The 20,158-nt window shown below is 30.7% G+C and overlaps 2 protein-coding genes and 1 long non-coding RNA gene across 8 annotated transcripts; 1 reads left to right on the top strand and 2 right to left on the bottom strand.

The window, feature by feature from the left end:
• Positions 1–444: 444 nt before the first annotated feature.
• On the bottom strand, positions 445–9,037 carry LOC146535558 (trans-1,2-dihydrobenzene-1,2-diol dehydrogenase-like). Of its 6 annotated transcripts, none has more exons than XM_085191265.1 (7): positions 4,188–4,322; positions 3,967–4,095; positions 2,657–2,861; positions 2,291–2,582; positions 1,697–1,943; positions 1,025–1,178; positions 445–620 (listed from the first exon to the last, which is right to left on the bottom strand). In XM_085191265.1, the coding sequence occupies exons 3-7, from the start codon at positions 2,859–2,861 to the stop codon at positions 505–507; spliced, it is 1,014 nt and encodes a 337-aa protein (XP_085047391.1). In that variant the 5' UTR covers positions 3,967–4,095; positions 4,188–4,322; the 3' UTR covers positions 445–504. The 6 variants fall into 6 exon arrangements, with proteins under 6 accessions (XP_085047391.1, XP_085047390.1, XP_085047392.1 ...); XM_085191264.1 differs by having other exon boundaries at positions 3,976–4,095; XM_085191266.1 differs by lacking the exons at positions 3,967–4,095; positions 4,188–4,322 and adding an exon at positions 8,923–9,037.
• On the top strand, positions 3,377–20,012 carry LOC146535556 (uncharacterized). Its single transcript, XR_014878321.1, has 3 exons — positions 3,377–3,472; positions 17,306–17,411; positions 18,261–20,012. It is a non-coding gene; the product is annotated as an uncharacterized LOC146535556 (long non-coding RNA).
• On the bottom strand, positions 10,627–19,906 carry Cth (Cystathionine gamma-lyase). The gene is made up of 7 exons (XM_085191260.1): positions 19,754–19,906; positions 19,245–19,441; positions 18,122–18,212; positions 16,265–16,535; positions 13,568–13,720; positions 11,966–12,140; positions 10,627–11,654 (listed from the first exon to the last, which is right to left on the bottom strand). Exons 1-7 carry the CDS (start codon positions 19,904–19,906, stop codon positions 11,507–11,509), a joined length of 1,188 nt encoding a protein of 395 aa, XP_085047386.1. The 3' UTR covers positions 10,627–11,506.
• Positions 20,013–20,158: the final 146 nt, after the last annotated feature.

Genomic DNA, 20,158 nt, shown 5'->3' with positions numbered 1-20,158 from the left:
CGTAAATAATAAGTAGGTACCTTTTGCTACTGTATTATTATTGCATCAAAATGTAGATTTGCTCGTACCGAACCCGTACAAACAAATATTTAAGGTCTCGACTCTCGAGCTTTTTCTGAAATTCAGGCTTAGTTTATCCAGAGCCCTTTCATCTGATACCTTACTTGAATTAGCGGCTTTAATACTAAATTTTGCCTCCCTTTTGAGGCTATTAGTTTTTAGGACTTAACCAATGTATAACTTTCAGTTTTTTTCCTGAACTAGAACTAAGTAGCTGTAGATGCTAGCTGCCAAATTTTATAATTCTAAATCAACCTGAAGTACCTTATAAATGCGGGAAGCTGATTCTAAGTTCAAGACTGACATACATATCTATACCATTTGGCTATACCTATTATCAAATTTGACCCTAATTTAGATTTATAAATAAATTAAAAAAACATGTTAATAAAAAAATGTTTATTCAATATATTTCATAAAAACTATACAAAAAAATCTATTTGCCTAAAATTCTTTGTCATCAACATCAAAGTGAACTCCAAGTTGCTCGCGCACAGCATCTCTCAGCTTAACAAGCAGTATACTCTCTTGATGAGTCATACGTGGTGACTCCTTTAAACCTGTGTTTAACATAAACACTTTATCTTTATTCTAATACTAATTTAAAAATATTGTTTTTAAAAAATATATTTATAATTTTTAAACCAAAGCAAACCAAGCAAGTACTTTTTAAACTATTTTTGTACTTTATAAATATATGTACGACATAGGAATATTTGAACGTGTAACAATCGCTACAATAAATTATCTTTAAATTACAATATATTTCTATAATTTGAGTATGTAACATATTACAATAATATTTTTATCTTAATATGTATCTAACATTAAAAAAAGAACCAAATTTAAACTTTAGTTATAAAAACACAATTAAAAAATAAATATATTCTTAGTATCATTGCACAATAATAAGCTTGTATGAGTAATATAACAATAACTTGAAATTATTATTATCAACACTTACCCTCCCTAATACAACGTGCAACTTCAAGAGCCTGGTAAACCAGTCCAGCGCTGTTTTGGAAATTGTAGCTCAAATGTGATTTATGCAAAGGGAACTTCTCTACTCTCCCATCGACGTGTATTAAACTTTCAGGAAAGTGGAAAGGTTCCTCTACCTGAAAAATATTTTTTAGTTTTGTTTCCTGTTTGAACCTAGTGTTAAGACACTTGGTTCAAACAGGAAACAAACAGGAAACCTAGTGTTAAGACAAGACCCCACTTTCTGCCGAATTCTAAAGGCATTGCGTGATGAGTGCCAGAACTCAACTCCGCGGTTTGCCTCGACACCAGGACGAAGAAATGGAAATTTAAATAAATATTTTATCTCCTCGAGTAGGGATCGAACCCACAACCAGTCGATTTTATAGTCACACTTTGTGCCCCTGCGCCACGACTGGCCTCTTGTACTTGTATTTTTTTAGTTTTCATAGTTAAGTCAAATTTCAAGCTCTGATTAGTGTAGTTTATAGGCATAAAAAATGTTATATTACAAGATCATGATGGCTTTTGTACATGCAAGAAAATAGCCAATGCCTTTTCAGATCTTTCTTGCATCTACAATATTTTTATACTTATATTTTATTGTTATGTGCTTTTCATAGGTACAGATAGAGTTTTAGTTTATAAAACATACTGTTATTCTTCCAGACTCTCCATAGACAGTGGCGCGGTCCCATAGTTTTAATCTCAAACTAACATTAAGTACCGCTCTTCTATTACGAGAATATTCTAGAACAACAGTTTCGACTATATCAACTCCGTCATCGTTTATTTCACCCACAGCAGTTATTTTAATAGGTTCCTCCTTGAAAATATATTGTGCAAACTGTAGAGCGTAAATTCCTATATCCAATATTGCACTGCCACCTAATTCCTTTTTGCTGTAACGGGCGAATATTTCTAATTAGTTTACACAAAGAATGGTCTAAGTAAATCTAATTTCATTTTAGTTGAATTCAGTCGCGTTAATTCTATGAGGAAGATCGAGGAAAGGAAATGTTTAATATTTTCATTTCTTCGCTTGGGTAACAAGACAAACGTTGCGTTACTCACTTCAATCAACATGCGATGCCTCCAAAATTCGGTGGGAAGTGGAGAGCGGAAGTGACTTTATGGGAACAAAGTATCTTCGAAAGAAGTATCAGTTGCCTCTGCCTACACTGCTAGGTGCGGAATACGTACACCGTGAAGCTAAAAAAATAGTTATGATCTAGTAATACCTACATACCATAATCTATCAATCTTTATAATTGGAAGACCAAAGTTAACTTCAACATATTGTATTTCCCCAAGTTTACCCGATTGAATCTCTTTCTCCAAAGCTATGTATGATGGTGCAAAACGGGACCACACAGCCTCCATAAAGAAAAGATTACTGCTTTTCGCGATTTTGAGCAAACTTTCTGTTTCTTTCAAGTTTAAACATAACGGTTTTTCGCAAAGTACATGTTTGCCCGACTGAAGAAATAATTTGCTTATCTCATAGTGATCTGGATTAAGAGCTCCTATGTACACCACATCTGAAACAATTTATATCTTTATAAAAAAATATTTTAAATTGAAATTTATAGATAACAGTTATATATCAACGAACCGATATCATTACTCTTCGCTAGATCGGCGTAAGTGTCGAAAACCTTTTCAATATTATGTACTTTGGCAAACTCCTCTGCCCTGGACCTGTCCCGAGCTGCTACAGCTGCTATCACCTGATCTCCAACATCGGGATATGTGTTAAAAGCATTAACGAAATCATGAGAAATTTTCCCAGCAGAAACGATCCCCCAACGAATGGTCATCTGAAAATAAAAAGGCTAATGATTTCCACCTCCCACTAAACATTTCCGCATTATAAAATTTTTAGGTCTAAATTTATATAAGTACCTACATATAATCAATTAATTAATCACGATCTCATTATATAGATAGATAAAGATAATTAAAATTAAGGCCAAAAAAAAATCTATTTAGGTAGGTACATACTTTATACAAAACATATAAAAATGTAACGTTGCCGAATTTAAACCCACGCCTCTTTGGAAACCATCCACTTTCCATTTTTTCCGTATGGAATAACACTTTAAAAATTTAAAAATATTTCGATATAGGTACATATTGTTTTAATTTAAAAATCTTACCTTTTAGGCGTCTAAGTTGATTTAAAAAATGAAATTAATAAGCGACTTGAAATTAATAAGGGTAATGAGAACTACTTTAGTTAACGTGTCTGTGAACGAGTTAGATCTTGTTTTGCTATTTCGTAGAAATCGTATAAGGACGTTGGAGGAATGTAGGTATGTGACCACTTGCATTGTGATTTAGTAAGCCTTATCCGTTAGTATACCTAATGGATTATTAGTTAGTTCTTCGGCCAATCCATCTAATTTTTTACAATTGTCTAGAACAAATTGTGAGTATTAAAAAGGTTTTATTATAATTATCTCCTATTCTTATTTGCAGTTTCATCATTATAAAAAAAGATATTATAATCAATTTATGTAAACAACTAACTGTATTTTGATAATTATGTAAAAACTTCAAAATGAGGATTTCGGGTAATTGGAGTTATGGCTCTCATTGCCCCACTTCATATTTTTTGTTTCTTTTTTCCCCATTGACACTTCCCCGTAATTCTTTCTGTCTGACTTTACTTAATTTGAGAGTAGCAGTTATGGATGTAACTAACAATTTTTCTCCAAAAAATACTACCTACATGTTTTGTAGCGATTCATAAAATACACATACCTTCCAAATTTCTGGGTACTCTAAATTTTAACCATACCCAGTATGGTCTCGGAATTACATGACTATGACACACGGACGGACAGACAGACAGAGAAGGATATAACACAATTTTAAAAGTACCGTTACCATACTATAGGCTATTAAACAAACAAACATAACCTCTCAAACCTTTATTGATAATATCACATTAATAGGGATATTATTGGTTCGGCCTCGTTTCTTTCACTTGTTAAAACACGTTAACAACAGCCAGCGTGTCAGTATTGAAGATTTCGTTGATTGCTTTTACTTTGGCGAAGAAAAATGCTTGGTTAAAGCTCACTCATGTTTTAAGCACAAATACGTCAATATAACAAAAATAAAACAATTTAAAAATTTACCTTTAAAAACCAGGAAACTTAAAAAAAGCAACAAATGTAAGAATAACAAGAATTAAATGATAATATCTGGAAACAGTTCTCTCGTCCACAGAACACATATACCGAAAGCATATTAAATGTTCCTCGACCGAAAGGGACACAATTATTTGCTTAAGAGGCCTGTGCCAGTAACACTACGCTTGTGGGTTCGTTTCTGGGGAACGAAGTGTCATAGCACTAGGTTTCCTGTGCCTACCCTGCCATATGCGGGATACAGAGCGAAGCTAAAAAAAATATTTTCCTTTTGAAACAAAACATTTAACTTTAAAATATGTTTCAACAAGTTAATATATTTTTCGAAGAATATCGAAATGCATTTCGTGTATCGTGCCCTCCAAAGCAGAAAGTGTGCTTAAAGGTGAACAAGGTCAAAGATACGAGTAGGTAAAACGTACGTCTTGTAAAAAACCTGTAGTTTTTAAATGAAATTGCGTCGTATATTGGAAAATATTTAACGTAATACAAACTTGTTTTACAGTTTTCTATCTTTATTCATTCTTTTTCAATTTTTTTCTTAAGATTCAAAGGCGGCTTCGCCCGCTTAACCTTATTTTTATATTATAGCCAAAGCATATTTTTAATAAAAAGTATCCTATATCCTTTCTAATATCTCTAAGAATATGTGTTGAAAATATAATAATATTTAGTTGAGTAGTTTTGGTGTGAAAGCGTAACAGACAAACTACATTCACATTTATAATATTAGTATGATCAAAATATGTCATAAATAAAAATAATATTTTATATAGTCACTAAGTTACTGAATATTAACACTATTAGTAACTTGAAAACTTACTCTAGTCAATTGATGACATAGAGTGCTGTTAAGACATCTACAAAGACTGTTTTTTTACAGTCTAGACGTAGGTATTATATAAAATGCAATATTGAGAATAATCGATATTTGTAAATGAGTTGAAATGAAGAACTGATTGATAGCAATTGCTAAATTTTCATGCATTTCCTTCTCCTTTTTCCACCCCAAATTAGAGACATTGAGAATTGAGTGATGGAACTCACCGCCTTGCTTTTCTTACCCTAGCCATGGACGAAGGAATAGGGGAAATCGGGTGAACCGTATCCACCCCAGAAATTATACTAATAAAATAAAGCCTTGAGAAATAAAAAAAATCTTTACACGAATATATCTGTACAAAGCACTCGTAAAATCAAATCTGCGATGCCATTTACGGTTAACTTCAGAGCAGCCACAACTCGTTGACTGTACTATACAATCTAAAACTCCGACTGAGCCAAGACGGTCTTTGACATACATATATGATGTACAAACATAATATAATGAAAATGTAAACATATTTCTTAAATAAACTGGGTATCACAATGTTACCTTCATAAATGACTTTTACTTTTCACATTTCATAACGAAAACACACGTTGTTAAAATATTTCTTTTACAAACCAATAAATTGTTTAAACGTATGATTAATTTATAAGTGATTTTAAATCTTATTACAATGAGTTAGAGTATATTTTGTATTGACTTTAAATACACAATTTCAAAAACCCAATGATGAGTCAGCTTCTTAGAAGTAAAGAATCTACTCTGTCTTCATCCGGTACATTTCGTAGTAAGATTCCGGTAGTAAATTGACCTGTTTTTTTTTTTATGGACCTAAATTGATATTTTTTATGAGAATATTTCTATAGATATTACAAATTATATAAGGTCTACAGGTAAGCATCATTTGTGGCGTCTAGTTCTGCCGGTCAACACGGAATGCCTATAGAAGTATAAGGAAAGTGGGGAACGGGGTGACTTAGAAAAAACCTTAACAGGTTCCCAGGTTCCCTCTGCTTACCTACTACCTACTACCTTTACGTGCGGAATACAGCGTAAAGCTTAAAATTCATGAGTACAATCTTAACATAGGCAAATATCAACCGACACCACACTTTCCGCCGTGCTTTACCAGAGAGGGGAAATGAAAATGTCATATATTTTTGTCTGGAGTGGAAATCGAACCCACAACCTGTCGCGCTTATAGTGGCTCTCGCGTCACGTCGGCCTGTAATATGTATACTGCATTATTGTAAAAAAAAACGTGTTAGTTATTTATTGAATTTAACATCGACAACAATATTAACTATAATTTTGTTACTACAAAGATTAAATTGTACATAATAATTATTATTATAGAATTCTATAAATATAGGTAATATTAATATAAGTATTAAAATCTAAGGAAATATAAATACCAAATTGAATATACAATTATAAAGCAGCCGTTCCTATAAAATAACTTATATTATTATTTACATTTCGCCTTCAATTTCCTCACGATTTTCCTGCATATTTTGTGCAATATTATGAATTATATGAAAATAAACCTAAATAGGTAAATCATAGAATATATTTTCAATTGTAATGTTAAACCTACTATGTTGCTAACATTATTTAACCATATTGGTTTTTTTATATACTTGTTATGTTTATATATATATATATAAACTTTAATTCTACTGATAGAGTACGTGAGATACCGCACGACTCTACAATTAGATGTAAGGCGTACTTCCTTTATTTCTAGCTATGTTCAATTCAGATTTAAATATAAAATCTATACTTATAATAAAATCAAACAACAGTAAATATTTCATATTCTGTAGCCCGCACACAGCAGGGTAGGCAGATGGAACCTAGTGTTAAGACACTCCATTCACCACTTTCCGCCTAATTCTGGAGGCATTGTGTGTTGAAAGGCGGAAGTTAACGATGCTCTGCCTCGACACCAGAGCGATGAAATGAAAATATAAATGTAAATAAATATTTAATTTTCTCGAATGGGGATCGAACCCGCAACCGTCGCGTTACAGTCACGTCCTTGTGCCGCTGCGCCATGACTTCCTCTACAAACTATATAATTAAAATAAATATGTAAAATTCTAAAAATATTTATTAGAATCAAACTCGGAACTTCATTGTGCAGCACATATGAATTGTTAACCAGTTCCGAGTTTTTTTTTGCTATGCGTGACGTAGCTTTCTTAATGTTTATTATTTATTAAAAGAGTCGGTTACAATCGCTTGCGACGTTCACTTCACACTTGTATATCTTAAGCACGTTGGATTTTTTTATGCGATCTACTAAGACTTTTAAGAATTCCAGTTCAGTTATTATTTTATTTAATTCATTAATTAAGAGTCAATTAGAATATTGTTCAACTATCTGGAATCCATATTATGAAACACATACAAACTGATTAGAACGAATTCAAAAAAGTTTTTAAAAATGTTATCTTTCAGAGATCACGAAGTACGATGACTTATTAAAACATTATAATATGTTAAAATATCACATCGCAGAACGTTGATGATTCGTTACGTTTGTATAAAGCTCAACAGACAAAATATTTTATATAAGTAAGTATATAAAGAATTCATAACTGAGCTTACAATTTTTATATTTTTTTTAAGATCTTAAATGTAGGTTTTGTATTTTGTTATTTTTTTGTTTTATATTTAGATATATTCAGTTGTAAAATTTAATTTAAATTTAAATATATTTTATTTAGTTCATTTTTTTATAATTAAAGCTGTGTTTATGTTTTTTTTTGTAATTTATTTATTTCAACACTACAGACGCTTGGTCCGTACCCTTTTTTACTTTATTATTATATCTAATTTTCTTATTATACATATAATAAATACATCATTGTTTTTATACATACAATTAATATCTATTATAAGAAAATATTATTTTTAACTTTATATTGTTTTATAAAATTTCACTTAGATCTAAGGTGTTAAGCGAGCTTTATTATAATATTATATTTAACAATTTTACACATTACTAGTTATACATTTATAGCTGTATTTATGTTATAAGTTCAAGTTTATGAGCCTCTTTTTGTAGTTTTTTGTAGTAACGTTGGCTTCCTGATAAATAAATAAATAAATTGTGCTTCACGCTGTTTCCCACACACAGCAGGGAAAGCAAAGGGAACCTAGTGTAACACTCCGTTCCCCACTTTCTGCCGAATTCTAGAGGCATTGCGTATTGAGTGGCAGAACTCAACGCTGCGTCTTGCCTCGATACCAGAACGAAGAAATGGAAATATTAATTTAAATAAATATTTCATATCCTCGAGTGGGATCGAACCCATAACCAGCCGGTTTTACGGTCACACTTTGTGCCTCTGCGATATGACTGGCCTCAAGTTTCATTCAATTTTAAACCTTATTTTCTCCATTACGTGTCAGTTTTTGCTATTTTGTTAAATTTCTTTTTCCATTCTGTAAGTGTAAAATTATTCTCTCTTTTTTTGTATATATCTTGTGTGTTAAATAAATTTGGTCAATTTTTCCACATAATTTGGAATTTTAATTTTACTCCGTAATTATAATACATCAAATATTATTAAATAGCGATCAGCGAAAAACGATATAAAATTCTGTATATTAAAAAATATATATAATAATGTGTAAATAAAAAATGTATAAAAATTATTGTATATAAAATAAATAATTACATTTTAGTAGCTAGATATTGTAATTTAACCTAAAACGTTTTCGTAATCATAACTATGAAAGTCATCGTATTAAACTTACAACTGCTTATGAAGCATTTGTAACTAGTTACAGAAATAACTAGTTTCTGAAACTAGCTACGCGTGTGTCCGAAACTAGTGATAACTGGTTATGCTTAAAAGACGTTACGGCCCATGTCTAGGACACATATACCCAAAAACTCTCGTCCTTGAACCTGACTGACCACAAAACGTCACATTATAATGTAAAGTGTTTGCAGTATCTGTACTCTATAATTTATTACTTAACAACAAAGTTATCAGATAGTAGGTTTACTAACGAAAATTATGAGATATTATAGTGTAAAAAACATTCGTGATTTGTATCTATTGACCCGGCTTTAGCGGTATTTTATTTCTATAATAACTTACATAACTTTTATAGACAATGTTCTTTAATATTATTTACAGTTTTAATACTCCATCAATAGATCAAGAGAGAATGTAAGAATTCTGCAAACGCCTACCCAAGCGTTACTACGAGTGCACAGATTCCCACTCCAACCCCCTCATTGTCGAAGCGTGTAACTCCTCCACTTCTCATCCACAACTGCCTTCGAAGCCTTAGTAACGTCCTCCTGGATCCCGATGACCCAATCACAGTCGCAAGAGCCCAGTACATAGGCATGAATCTTTCCTCAGTCTTGCAATACGCTCTTCACCACCGTAAGAGACGACGAGTCCTATCTCACGCCGCGCTTCGCCGAGATGAGGCCCAACTGCCCAACCCTCTTGATTAGCTTACGCACGGCATTCTCTTGCGATCACTGTCGTCTCTCGAGTGTCCATTCATGATCGTATTTATTCTTTAGGGGTGATCTACTCTGGCTACATCCCGCACGGTAACGCTGCGCTGTAAAGACTATCCCAGTTCTACAGCAGTTTCGAAGATAAAATTACTTACCTTTCATCCCATGCCTTTATGAATAGGGTACAAATACTGTTTTATCGACCTAACGTGCTTAAAAGCTAATTAAAGGTCTTAATTTTATTTAGATAATTTGAAAAAGCGTTAAAGTGCCTTCAAGTATATTGTTTTGTTTGAAAACAATATAAACACCTAATTCGGATATATCTATCTATATATATAAAATCGAAAGGTCACTCACTCATCACGAAATCACAGAAACTACAAGTGCTAGGAATCTCAAATTATGCATAGGAGTTCCTTATAGGACGTAGGTGCTCGCTAAGACGGAAATTTGCAATATTCGATTTCTAAGGGGTTGTTTTTGGGGTCGAAAGTTTGTATGAAACTTCGTTACTACAAATGCTAGGAGTCTCAAATTTTGCATAGACGTCACTAGGACGTAGTCATGGAGACAGAAATTAATAATAACATATTTCACGCGGGTGAAACCACGAGCGGGCCGCTAGTACTTTATAAAGACAAAAGTTTATAATGCACTAATATTAATTCTCTGCTCTTTAATTTGCCGTTTACACATTTTATCGATTCTTCGCAAAATATTCAGACATTACACAAAATAAAGACAAGTAAAATGTAAATGTTCAGTAGTAGTTGACAATTTAAAGAATAGCGGCATAAGGAACACGTTAGTTGATGATGTGAAATTCTCAAAAAATATGGATGAAATGCAATTTTCACCAGAAATTACATTTAAAAACACATTTGATGTTTAAGCATTTGAAATAAAATATTCCTAGTACTATTACTACTACAATATATCATAAAATGTTTAAGTAAGTACTAATAGAACTAGGAATATTTTATTTAAAATGTTTAAACACCAACAAGATTCGTTATTTAAATGAAAATAAAAAAATATTTCTTTAATAAAAGGTTTTAATGATAATAAATAAAAATATTTAAGCAGAATAATAAAAATACTACCATCAAAATTGTATTTATTGTTAAAATATTCTATTTTGATTTGCATATTGATAATACAGAAGTTTAGTATACATATAATATTCAGTGTGAAATCAATACAAATAATTAATACATGTACTAAGAATTAAAATATAAACTAAATCGGTAATGTTGTAAAATATATGTATGAAGAAGATATAAAACTTATAGATAAACTTGAGACACAAGTACACTTGCCCAAATACATAATGTATGTGTTGCCATTATAACTTCAAACAGCCAAATGAGGTAGTATTATTGGACCTGAATACTCTGTTACAAATTACAATATTGCCCCTTATAAATTTATAAACTCTAGTATATTATTCTAAAATAGATCTTATAACTTTGTTAGAAGATCTTCAAACACCGAGTGTATACTGAATTGTGGAAATTCCAAACTAATATACTTAAAGTTGTCTTTTACACATGGCAGTCTATGTATAACTTGGTATATTAAAATAAAAATAAATATATTCTATCACAATGATTACGTGAATATAAAAGACACATTTTTCATAGTATACAATTATAAGCATAATAAAAAATAAATAAGAATTTTATGAATACAGATCGCACAAATATATCACTAGGAAATGCATTATTAGGATACTAGGAACATAAAAAAAAAAATAATAATAATAGTATTCGATATTTTTGTATATGCTAACAATAATGATTGTTTTTTTTAATGTTTTTTTTATCTCCCAAAAGGTTCTTTTCGATCCTTAGTCACCGATGGCCAAAACCCCCCCCATCGTCAGATTTTTTTTTATATTCTCAAATTCTTTTCTAAATTGATAATTTAAAAATGTAAAACTGTCGCTGTGTACAATAAAAGTATATGACGTGTTTTTAATTATTGAAATGCTGCTGTCAATGCTTGGTCCAGATCCTTGATTATGTCCTCAGTGTCTTCAAGGCCTACTGACAGTCTGATCAGGGAATCAGTAATACCTAACTTCTCCCTTTGTTCCGCTGGTACAGATGCATGTGTCATGAGTGATCTGAAAAATATTCATAATATTGGAATGTACTTTTTATATAATTCTTTAGGAACAAAATATTAAATTATAAATAAAATTTAAGTTTTACAGAAATATATATCTTATTTATTAATTTAGGCTTCACATATTCTTAATTCACAAAGAAAATATATTCAATTGATGAAATATGAAGAATTTTTTTGCTTTGGTAACTAGACTCAACACGCATTAAACTTAGTTTTACGAACGCTATGTTCCTTAACATTAGGTTCCGTCTGCCTCGCAATAAAAAAGAAGAAAAAGATTATTTACATTAGGTACTAAATACTTACGGCAATTCCGCTAAACTTTCGTATCCTCCCAAACTCTCAGCAAGCGCGAATATTTTGAGGGCGGTGAAGAATTTTTTTGATTCTTTCAAGCCCCCCGCGTGTTTGAAACTGAACACACCGGAATGTCCTGTCATTTGTCTAACTGCTACATCATATTGAGGATGACTTGGTAGACCTAAAATAATTCAATTAGATACATAATTTACTTGCGGCTTTGTTTCCGTAGACAAATGGAAAAAAATAAAAGTTATAGAAGGACAAGAATAAAAGAAATTCTCAACTTTCTAACTGCCAAAAGTAACTATGACCGCAGGTACATTTGGTCGAAACGACTTCTTGATAAATGGACCATTTTAAACAAAAATATTTTTATGATTCGAACCATTACTTAGTTCCTAAAATAAGAGCGTTCAAACGAACTGTTCAGCATAATATTAGTAGAGAAATTATATAATATAAATTTAGCTATAATTATCTAAGTGGGTGTGCAAAATTACTATTAGTCGAAATAATTATTTAACAAAATTTTATTAAAAATCTTTTTTAATATAATATGTTCTTTTAAAACTTAAAATAAGTTTCCATGTTATACAAAAAACCTATTAGGAGAAATAGAACAAATAATGATTAATGGTTATATAATTTTGTTCGGTTTCTTTTATACTGTAAAATTATCATAAATATAAGTTACATAATTATAATGTTTACATAAATTTTAAATTATCATCAATACACAATGGGTAAATTATCATAAAAATAAATAAAAAAACAATATTTGTCAAGAAAATGTAAGTGTGAATTTTCTGAAAATTAGATAGGGTACAATTATCATAAACATTCAAAGGTATTGTTTGTATTACAAATAACTGTCATATTTACAATATTACGGATAAGCATATCTCGCCAATATAATCTTTAAGGATATATTTATCAAGCAATCGCCTGATTATTCCAATATATATTTACGTTTTTTATGTAATTAAGATAATTTTAGCTTAAGATTATGAAGATGTCCCATTATTATAGATATGCAGCATGTAGGTAGATATGTAACGTGTTCTTCGTTTAATTCTGAGATTGGTATTAAGATATCGTTTTCATTCATAAATTACATATCTATAAATGAAAACGGCATCTAAAGATCGATCTCAGACTTGAGAGCGATTTATAAATACGGGCCTTTATTCAAATTCACATAACAATTTATTTTAAAAAAATCCTTAAAATATAATAAATGAATACAAACATACATTTTGATGTAGGTATTTTTAGTTATTTCCTTGTTGGAATGCATGTAAGAATGATAAGTTGGTCAGTTGGTAGTCACGTACAATTAATTGTACAAAAAGGAAGGACCGTGGGATGATTGATGGTTCGCGACCTACTTGGCAAAAACTATACATAACAGCTTTGCGAGAATAACTTATTAGAATATTTCTACAAAAAGAACACGCAGGAGTCTTATATTATACATTTTATATTCACAGTTCAATTCATAATTTAGTAGAATATTGCGCATTCTCAGATTTCAATAAAAGTGTAGAAAAAGAATTTGTAAAAAAAAATTATAAATATTAAAATAATAAAATACATTATATTTACCTGGGTGCATTACTTCTACAACCTTCGGATGCTTCTGAAGCCATTTAGCGACGACGAGGGCAGACTTCTTGTGTTGTTCCATCCTTAAAGCTAATGTCTTTAGACTTCTGTTTACTAGGTAACAGTCTATTGGAGACGGTACAGCACCCACGGCTAGAAAAGATTTAGATATACGTTAAAAAAATATCAGAATGCTTAAATTTTTCTTTAATGAGGATATCTTACTCAAAGGTACATTCAGACATAATATCTATAGGAGTTTTGCCGACCGGGCTAGACGAAGTTTGGTTTTGGGATCAAATCATATCTTGAATTTTTTTTCAATTATTCTAGCATTATAAGCGTAAGAATAAATTTAACAAGGAAATAAAATTCAATACAATTTGGTTTTAAATTAAGATAAAAGAATATTTACCTTTTTATAACGTAATACATTAGTATGCATATTGGCAATAGGAAAGTAAATTAAAATTCCAAGAAAACCAAGATACCGAAGTCGTTCTGATATAAAGAATAAAACATTTTTTTCTCCATACATTAATAAAAAAAAATAACGATTCTTAAGAACTACAAAAAGATAAGGCTTTGGCCGTTATCAATTATTACAAAAAATATATTACCGCTTATTTTAAACAATTTATTAAAAATTCATGTGTCAGTTTTTGTACTGCAGTATATACCTACCTATTATTTAATATTACATAATCATGCCACGTTGTAAATTTATAATATAACAACTGTTTTATATAATTTTCTATATTAGAAAAAGCTATTTTTGATACAGATGCCAGTCGTGGCGCGGGGGCATAAAGTGTGACTATAAACGCGACTGGTAGTGGTTCGATCCCCACTCGAGGTGATGAAATATTTATTTAAATTTATATTTCCATAAACGTGAAGAACGAAGTGTGAACACATGGTTCCCTCTGCCTACCCTACTGAGTGCGGGATACAACGTGAAGCTGATATTTTATAATTTTTAATTAAAAAAACTATAAAGATTAAAAGACGAGGTACTAAAATGCACAAAATATAAAAAAAACTTAATATAATATAATAACGCTTAAAATAGCGAAATATTTTTTTTCCTTTAACCGAAAATAAACTGTAGGATATTGCCACGGGTATTTCTAGGTTTTGAAATAATTACAATAATTGAGGTGATTCACAAGAACACTGACCAGTTATCATTTTCCTTTAACACTCGCCAATCGTCATGACATCGTCATAAAAACAAAGTTTTTCCTGTGCCATTTCTATGTATCGTCATCGCTGAAATGGCGTTCACAGTGACGTGCCAGTTTCTAGGCTTACGCAATATACCGTCGTTTAGTACTCATTCTCGTACCACATATTAATAAGTTTTTATTTTACAAGTCATGCTGCTAATAGAATCTTGGGTTGTATCGTTATTAGCGAGTTCGCTGTGTTTTTTAAACATGTTTTTGTTAGATTTAGCTGGCACATGCTACAATGACTTGCATTTTCTGTGCTCTAATAGTTAGCTATTAAAAACTTTAATTTAAAATTAAACAGTAACGAAAACGAGTCTGACTATATTGTTTTTGTCGAATGAAATTTTTAATTTGATCCTTTATATATTTCCATGAATAAGAAACTGGTAATTTATTGATATTATATTAAAATACAATTAAGATTAGGTAATGCAGAAACCTTATAATACATTTAGGGTAGTTCAAAAACTCTTGTAAGTATTCCGCGGTAAACCAAAGGTTTCAAATTTCTAATAGGGTGACGCAACTCAATACTCTTCATATGGTCAATTGGTAATTAGAGTGGTCCCAAAACATGTGCTCAAATGTCATATTCATTAAGAACATTGCCGTCTGTTGCTAACGAAGCGATTCGATAACGCCTTTTTGTATTGATAAAAATATTTTCTATAAAAAGTTCACATTTAAGAGAAAAAAATAGTTGCTCTACAATACGTAACGCACGTGTACACGTGAATGTATTATTATTATCTTTATAGGCACAAATATTTGATTTGTAAATTCATATTAATGAAAGATCATTCATTGAACACAACTTATCGTAATCATTTCAGCAAAGGTCGTTGGTTTAAAATAACTATTTACTATTTTTACCGGAATTTTATTTGAATTTTCTATTTTATAAGCATTTACATGCACTACGCCGAAAGCGGTGACCTCTCAACTTTTCGTTTATATATGTACTAAACATTATTGTATAAACAATTCTATTTCCAAGTATTGTATAATTAATTCTAGTTCCCTTTGTTTAGCCATACATATAAAAAGAAAAGTGGGCTAGGTACATGTGACGGTGATGAGGCCAGTCCTGGCGCAAGGGCACAAGCATGTAACTGTAAACGCGACAGGTTGTGGATTCGATGACCCACTCGAGGAAATGAAATATTTAATATTTTCATTTCTTCGGTCTGATATCAAGGGAAAGCGCGGCGTTGAGTCCCGCCACTCAACACGCAATGCCTCCCGAATTCGGCGAAAAGTGGGGAACGGAGTGTCTTATTACTAGGCTCCGTCATGCCACCCTGCAACATGCGAAATACAGCGTGTAGCGTGTAGATGCATAGCAGGGAAATTTAAATACCTACGATACCTACCTTTAGATACGTATTGGTAAACAATATTATCGCATTAAGCCATGAGAATGTTCCAAGATGTCTTTATTGTAAATACATTTAATACTTACCATTTTGTAAAAATCTTAAACGTTGTTCAACAGCACTGTCATTCAATATAGCAGCGCCCATTATGACATCTGAATGACCATTCATATATTTTGTTAGTGAATACATAACGATATCAGCGCCAAAGTCAAGGGGCCTTTGTAAGTAACTCGTGACGAAAGTATTATCCACGACTACTAAGATATTTTCGTTGTGGCTTTTAGCTACTTTAGAAATTGCTGCTATGTCTAATACTTTAAGTAGGGGATTTGTTGGTGTTTCTATCCAAATCATCTAAAACAGAAGATTAGTTTTATCATTAAAGTTTGTGGCGATTAAGTTTTAATTTATTTTGTTTGAGGAGATCATGGTATAGTAGTGGTATCGCTCTGGTATACAAAGTGCCGCGCTGATTTCCGCCACTTGGTTCCCTCTGCTTATCCTGTTATAGTATCAAGGAATCCAGCATATTTTAAAATGAATGAATATATGCAATCTGTATTTTAGCAATTAAATAAATATATATCTCAAGTTTAAAGAATAATATAAATTATATTCACAAGAAAGTGCAAATTCCGTTTATATAAATTATTTACCTACATAAAATTTTATTTTGTGTCTGATTAATGATTTCCTTAGAATCAAGGTCGTATTACGCAAATGCAAGAAATTTAAGTCTGATCATTGTAACCATATTGTAACCCATATATAGTTAATTTCTTAATTTGTATTTTTATACAGTTTTTATTAGTTAAACATTATTAATAAATAAATTTATGTTTAAAAAACGTCACGTTCAAAGGTCGCGTATATTTCAAATTATCGATTTTCAAATGTAAATATTTAAACTAAATACTGATAACCCTATATAAAACATATATATATGAAAAAAGAAACTAGTAATATTCGCATTATTTGATTATTTTGACATAATTGTAGCATAGTCGGGAAGCAAAATGTATCCCTAGGATTTATGATCAACGCGCACGGACTATAGATGCGGATTTACTAGGGATATTTATTATTATTATTATTTATAATTTATAATAAGTATACTGTTTCAGATGCCTCTCATAAATCTCTTGGATAAGGTAATAAGGGCATAGTGTCGTGATTACTCTGCCTGTCTCGTAAAATTCTTCAAATGCAATCTTCTACATTTATATAAATGTAGGTATAATTATTATTATTGTGACGAATTATTCTAATTTACACATTTTCCAAGACAGTTACATTATTATAAACGTACACTTAGTATGTATTGTATTATCAATGTATAATGACTGATACCTGCCAAGACAACGCTTCTTTTAATTATAATTAAGAGTTTTTTGTCTTCAATTTTCCTATCATTATAGTTAAATGAGCAATATATAGGCAATGTATATTTAAAGTCTTATCATTTTACATATTTATAAAACAGCTCTCTTACGATAAACTTTGTTATGCTCAAATGGATTACTTAAGGAAGATAAGAAAAATAAACTTTTGTAACATATTCCGGTGATACATCGTTCAAATTAACATTACTGGTAAAAGTACCAGTAATGGTAGTAAATTATCAATATCGAAAATATTACGACAAAAGTTACTGAATAAAAATAGCTGAAGAGATACTTATTATCATTTATAATAAAATATATGATGTAAATAGTGAAACAAAGAAAATGAAAGTTTCAATAACTGTTGAACTTTCTAGTATAAATGTTTATCATTCATCTATTGATAATATTGAAAGATAATTATAAGTAGGTATATAGATAAGTGTTACGAAAATAGGAACAGGATAAATCCTTTGTTAACTTTATGTTCTCGTTAATGCATTGTCATGCAAAATGTTTGATGGAAAATAATATTATGCTAATACGTGGTTGACTCACCTTAGTGTTCTTTTGTATAGCCGCATTTAGGAGTTCGGGTTTAGTGAAGTCTACGAATTTTGCTTCTATACCGAATCTTTCCGCTATTTGTCTGTAACAAAAAGTTCTTATTGCAATTATGTTTTAATTTTTTTTACAGACGTTGTCGTCTGCTGCAACTGTATCAGCATGATTACATATCCCAACAAAAACATAAATGCAAAATGAGAGCCAAGTTGAAATGTGAAGTAATGAGTCGTTCTGGAGTTCACTGGCAAAGGAATGGAAGATATTGGTGGTTCTACGTCTATTCGGGATAAATTTCAAGCTCTTTCCGACATGTTTTATGTACAGGCTTCATTTATATTATTTTTTGGCTTATTTCGGCTCGTACTGGACTATGATGTTAATATTTCGTTTATCGTCTGATGGTAAGAAAATAGCCTAGTCAAATTTAGAGCTTGAATTTTAATCGGAGTGATCAGAGAACTCAACACACATGTGTTCAAAATGGTTCGTGTGAAATACACATTGCGCGTATCCCGCTTTTTACTTTGCTGGACACGTGCCTTGATATAGAGCCATTAATTGTAATAATTATGCAAGTGAAGGAATAAAGTAAAATTACAAGTAGGTTCTCTTAACATATCCAAAATAGCATAAAAATATGTTTCATTTACTTCACAAATGTTCGTGTATATTTAAATAGGTATAATTATATATAGGCCACTTCTTCATAATCGTAATTAACACTTGATTACAAAAATGGTGAACATATTATATGTTAATAAGGGTCCACCCGTAGCTTTGTTCACTTGAATCATATCTTTATTAAATAAGACGATTTATGTTATTTTATATATATTTGGACAGTAGGTACTTGCACGCAATGTAAATTGGTTTTTCCCCTCCAAAATTTCTATCCGCCGGAATTCCAAGATAAAAAGTGTATGTTTCCCCACCTTCAGCAGAAAGTCTAACATACACAGTTTATTCGTGTTTTAGTCACATAGTCACAGTCTATTAGTGTAAAAAATTTTTTTACACTTGTACCCTTTTAGGGTGCAATCTTAGTAAAATTTATAATATTATGAAAATTTGGGTTTCTTCAAAAATTTAAATGATAAAATTACAAAATACTCACCTAAACAATCTATTAGTTCCACCATATACATCATCACAGGATATAATTTGATCACCATGGCTAAGTAGCGACATAATGGTGGTTGTGGCACCTAAGCCTGAGGCAAAGGCAAAACCATATTTGCCCCCATCTAGAGCAGCTAAGCACTCTTCAAGAGTATTTCTTGTGGGGTTACCAGATCTACCATATTCAAATTGCTAAAAATTTAAATTCTTATTAAAATACTTATAGCACAGAATCTTATATAATATCCATAAATCAATTACTATTTTCTATACATTTCTTTTATATGTAAATGAAGGTAAATTGATATATCAAGTTCAAAGTGATAAATAAACAATTATATTCTAAAATCTAACACATTACAATTTACAATATTTTAATTTGATGCATATTTAAATTTCTCTTGATTTATATTTTTCAATTATGTACAAAATTTACAAATATTTTATGTATTACTTTGAAGTAAAGAGTAATTAAATTAAATAAAAATATTAATGTGATCTCACTTTTGGTTCTGCAGGAGCTGGTTGCTTGAATGTTGTTGCTGTTACAATAGGTACTACAACAGCTCTAGAATCCCATTGATCTGGATCTTGACCAGCATGAATTGCTGTGGTAGCATAGCCTGGCTTTTGCTTTAAGAATCCTTGGTCACCCATATTTAGTCCTATTAAGAAATGTTATCAATCAAAAAATGTTTTTTAATTCATTTGTTTTAATAAGAATATTAAATACAGCAGTTTGGCACATATAGCAAAAAATATACCTAACAAGTTTTATTATTTTCATTAAAGTGATCTTACAACATCGAATAATATTTAAATCCTTATTATTTTTAAAATATTATTTGAAGTAATAATTTAGAGAAGATAAATTATACTCAATTTGATTAGTTATTAGTCTTATTTTAG

The sequence above is a fragment of the Heliconius melpomene genome, chromosome 10 (assembly GCF_056956725.1).
Source record: "Heliconius melpomene rosina isolate 202511_hmr_F chromosome 10, ASM5695672v1, whole genome shotgun sequence".
NCBI classification, from domain to species: Eukaryota; Metazoa; Arthropoda; class Insecta; order Lepidoptera; family Nymphalidae; genus Heliconius; species Heliconius melpomene.
This window is presented reverse-complemented; position numbering and strand designations above follow the sequence as displayed.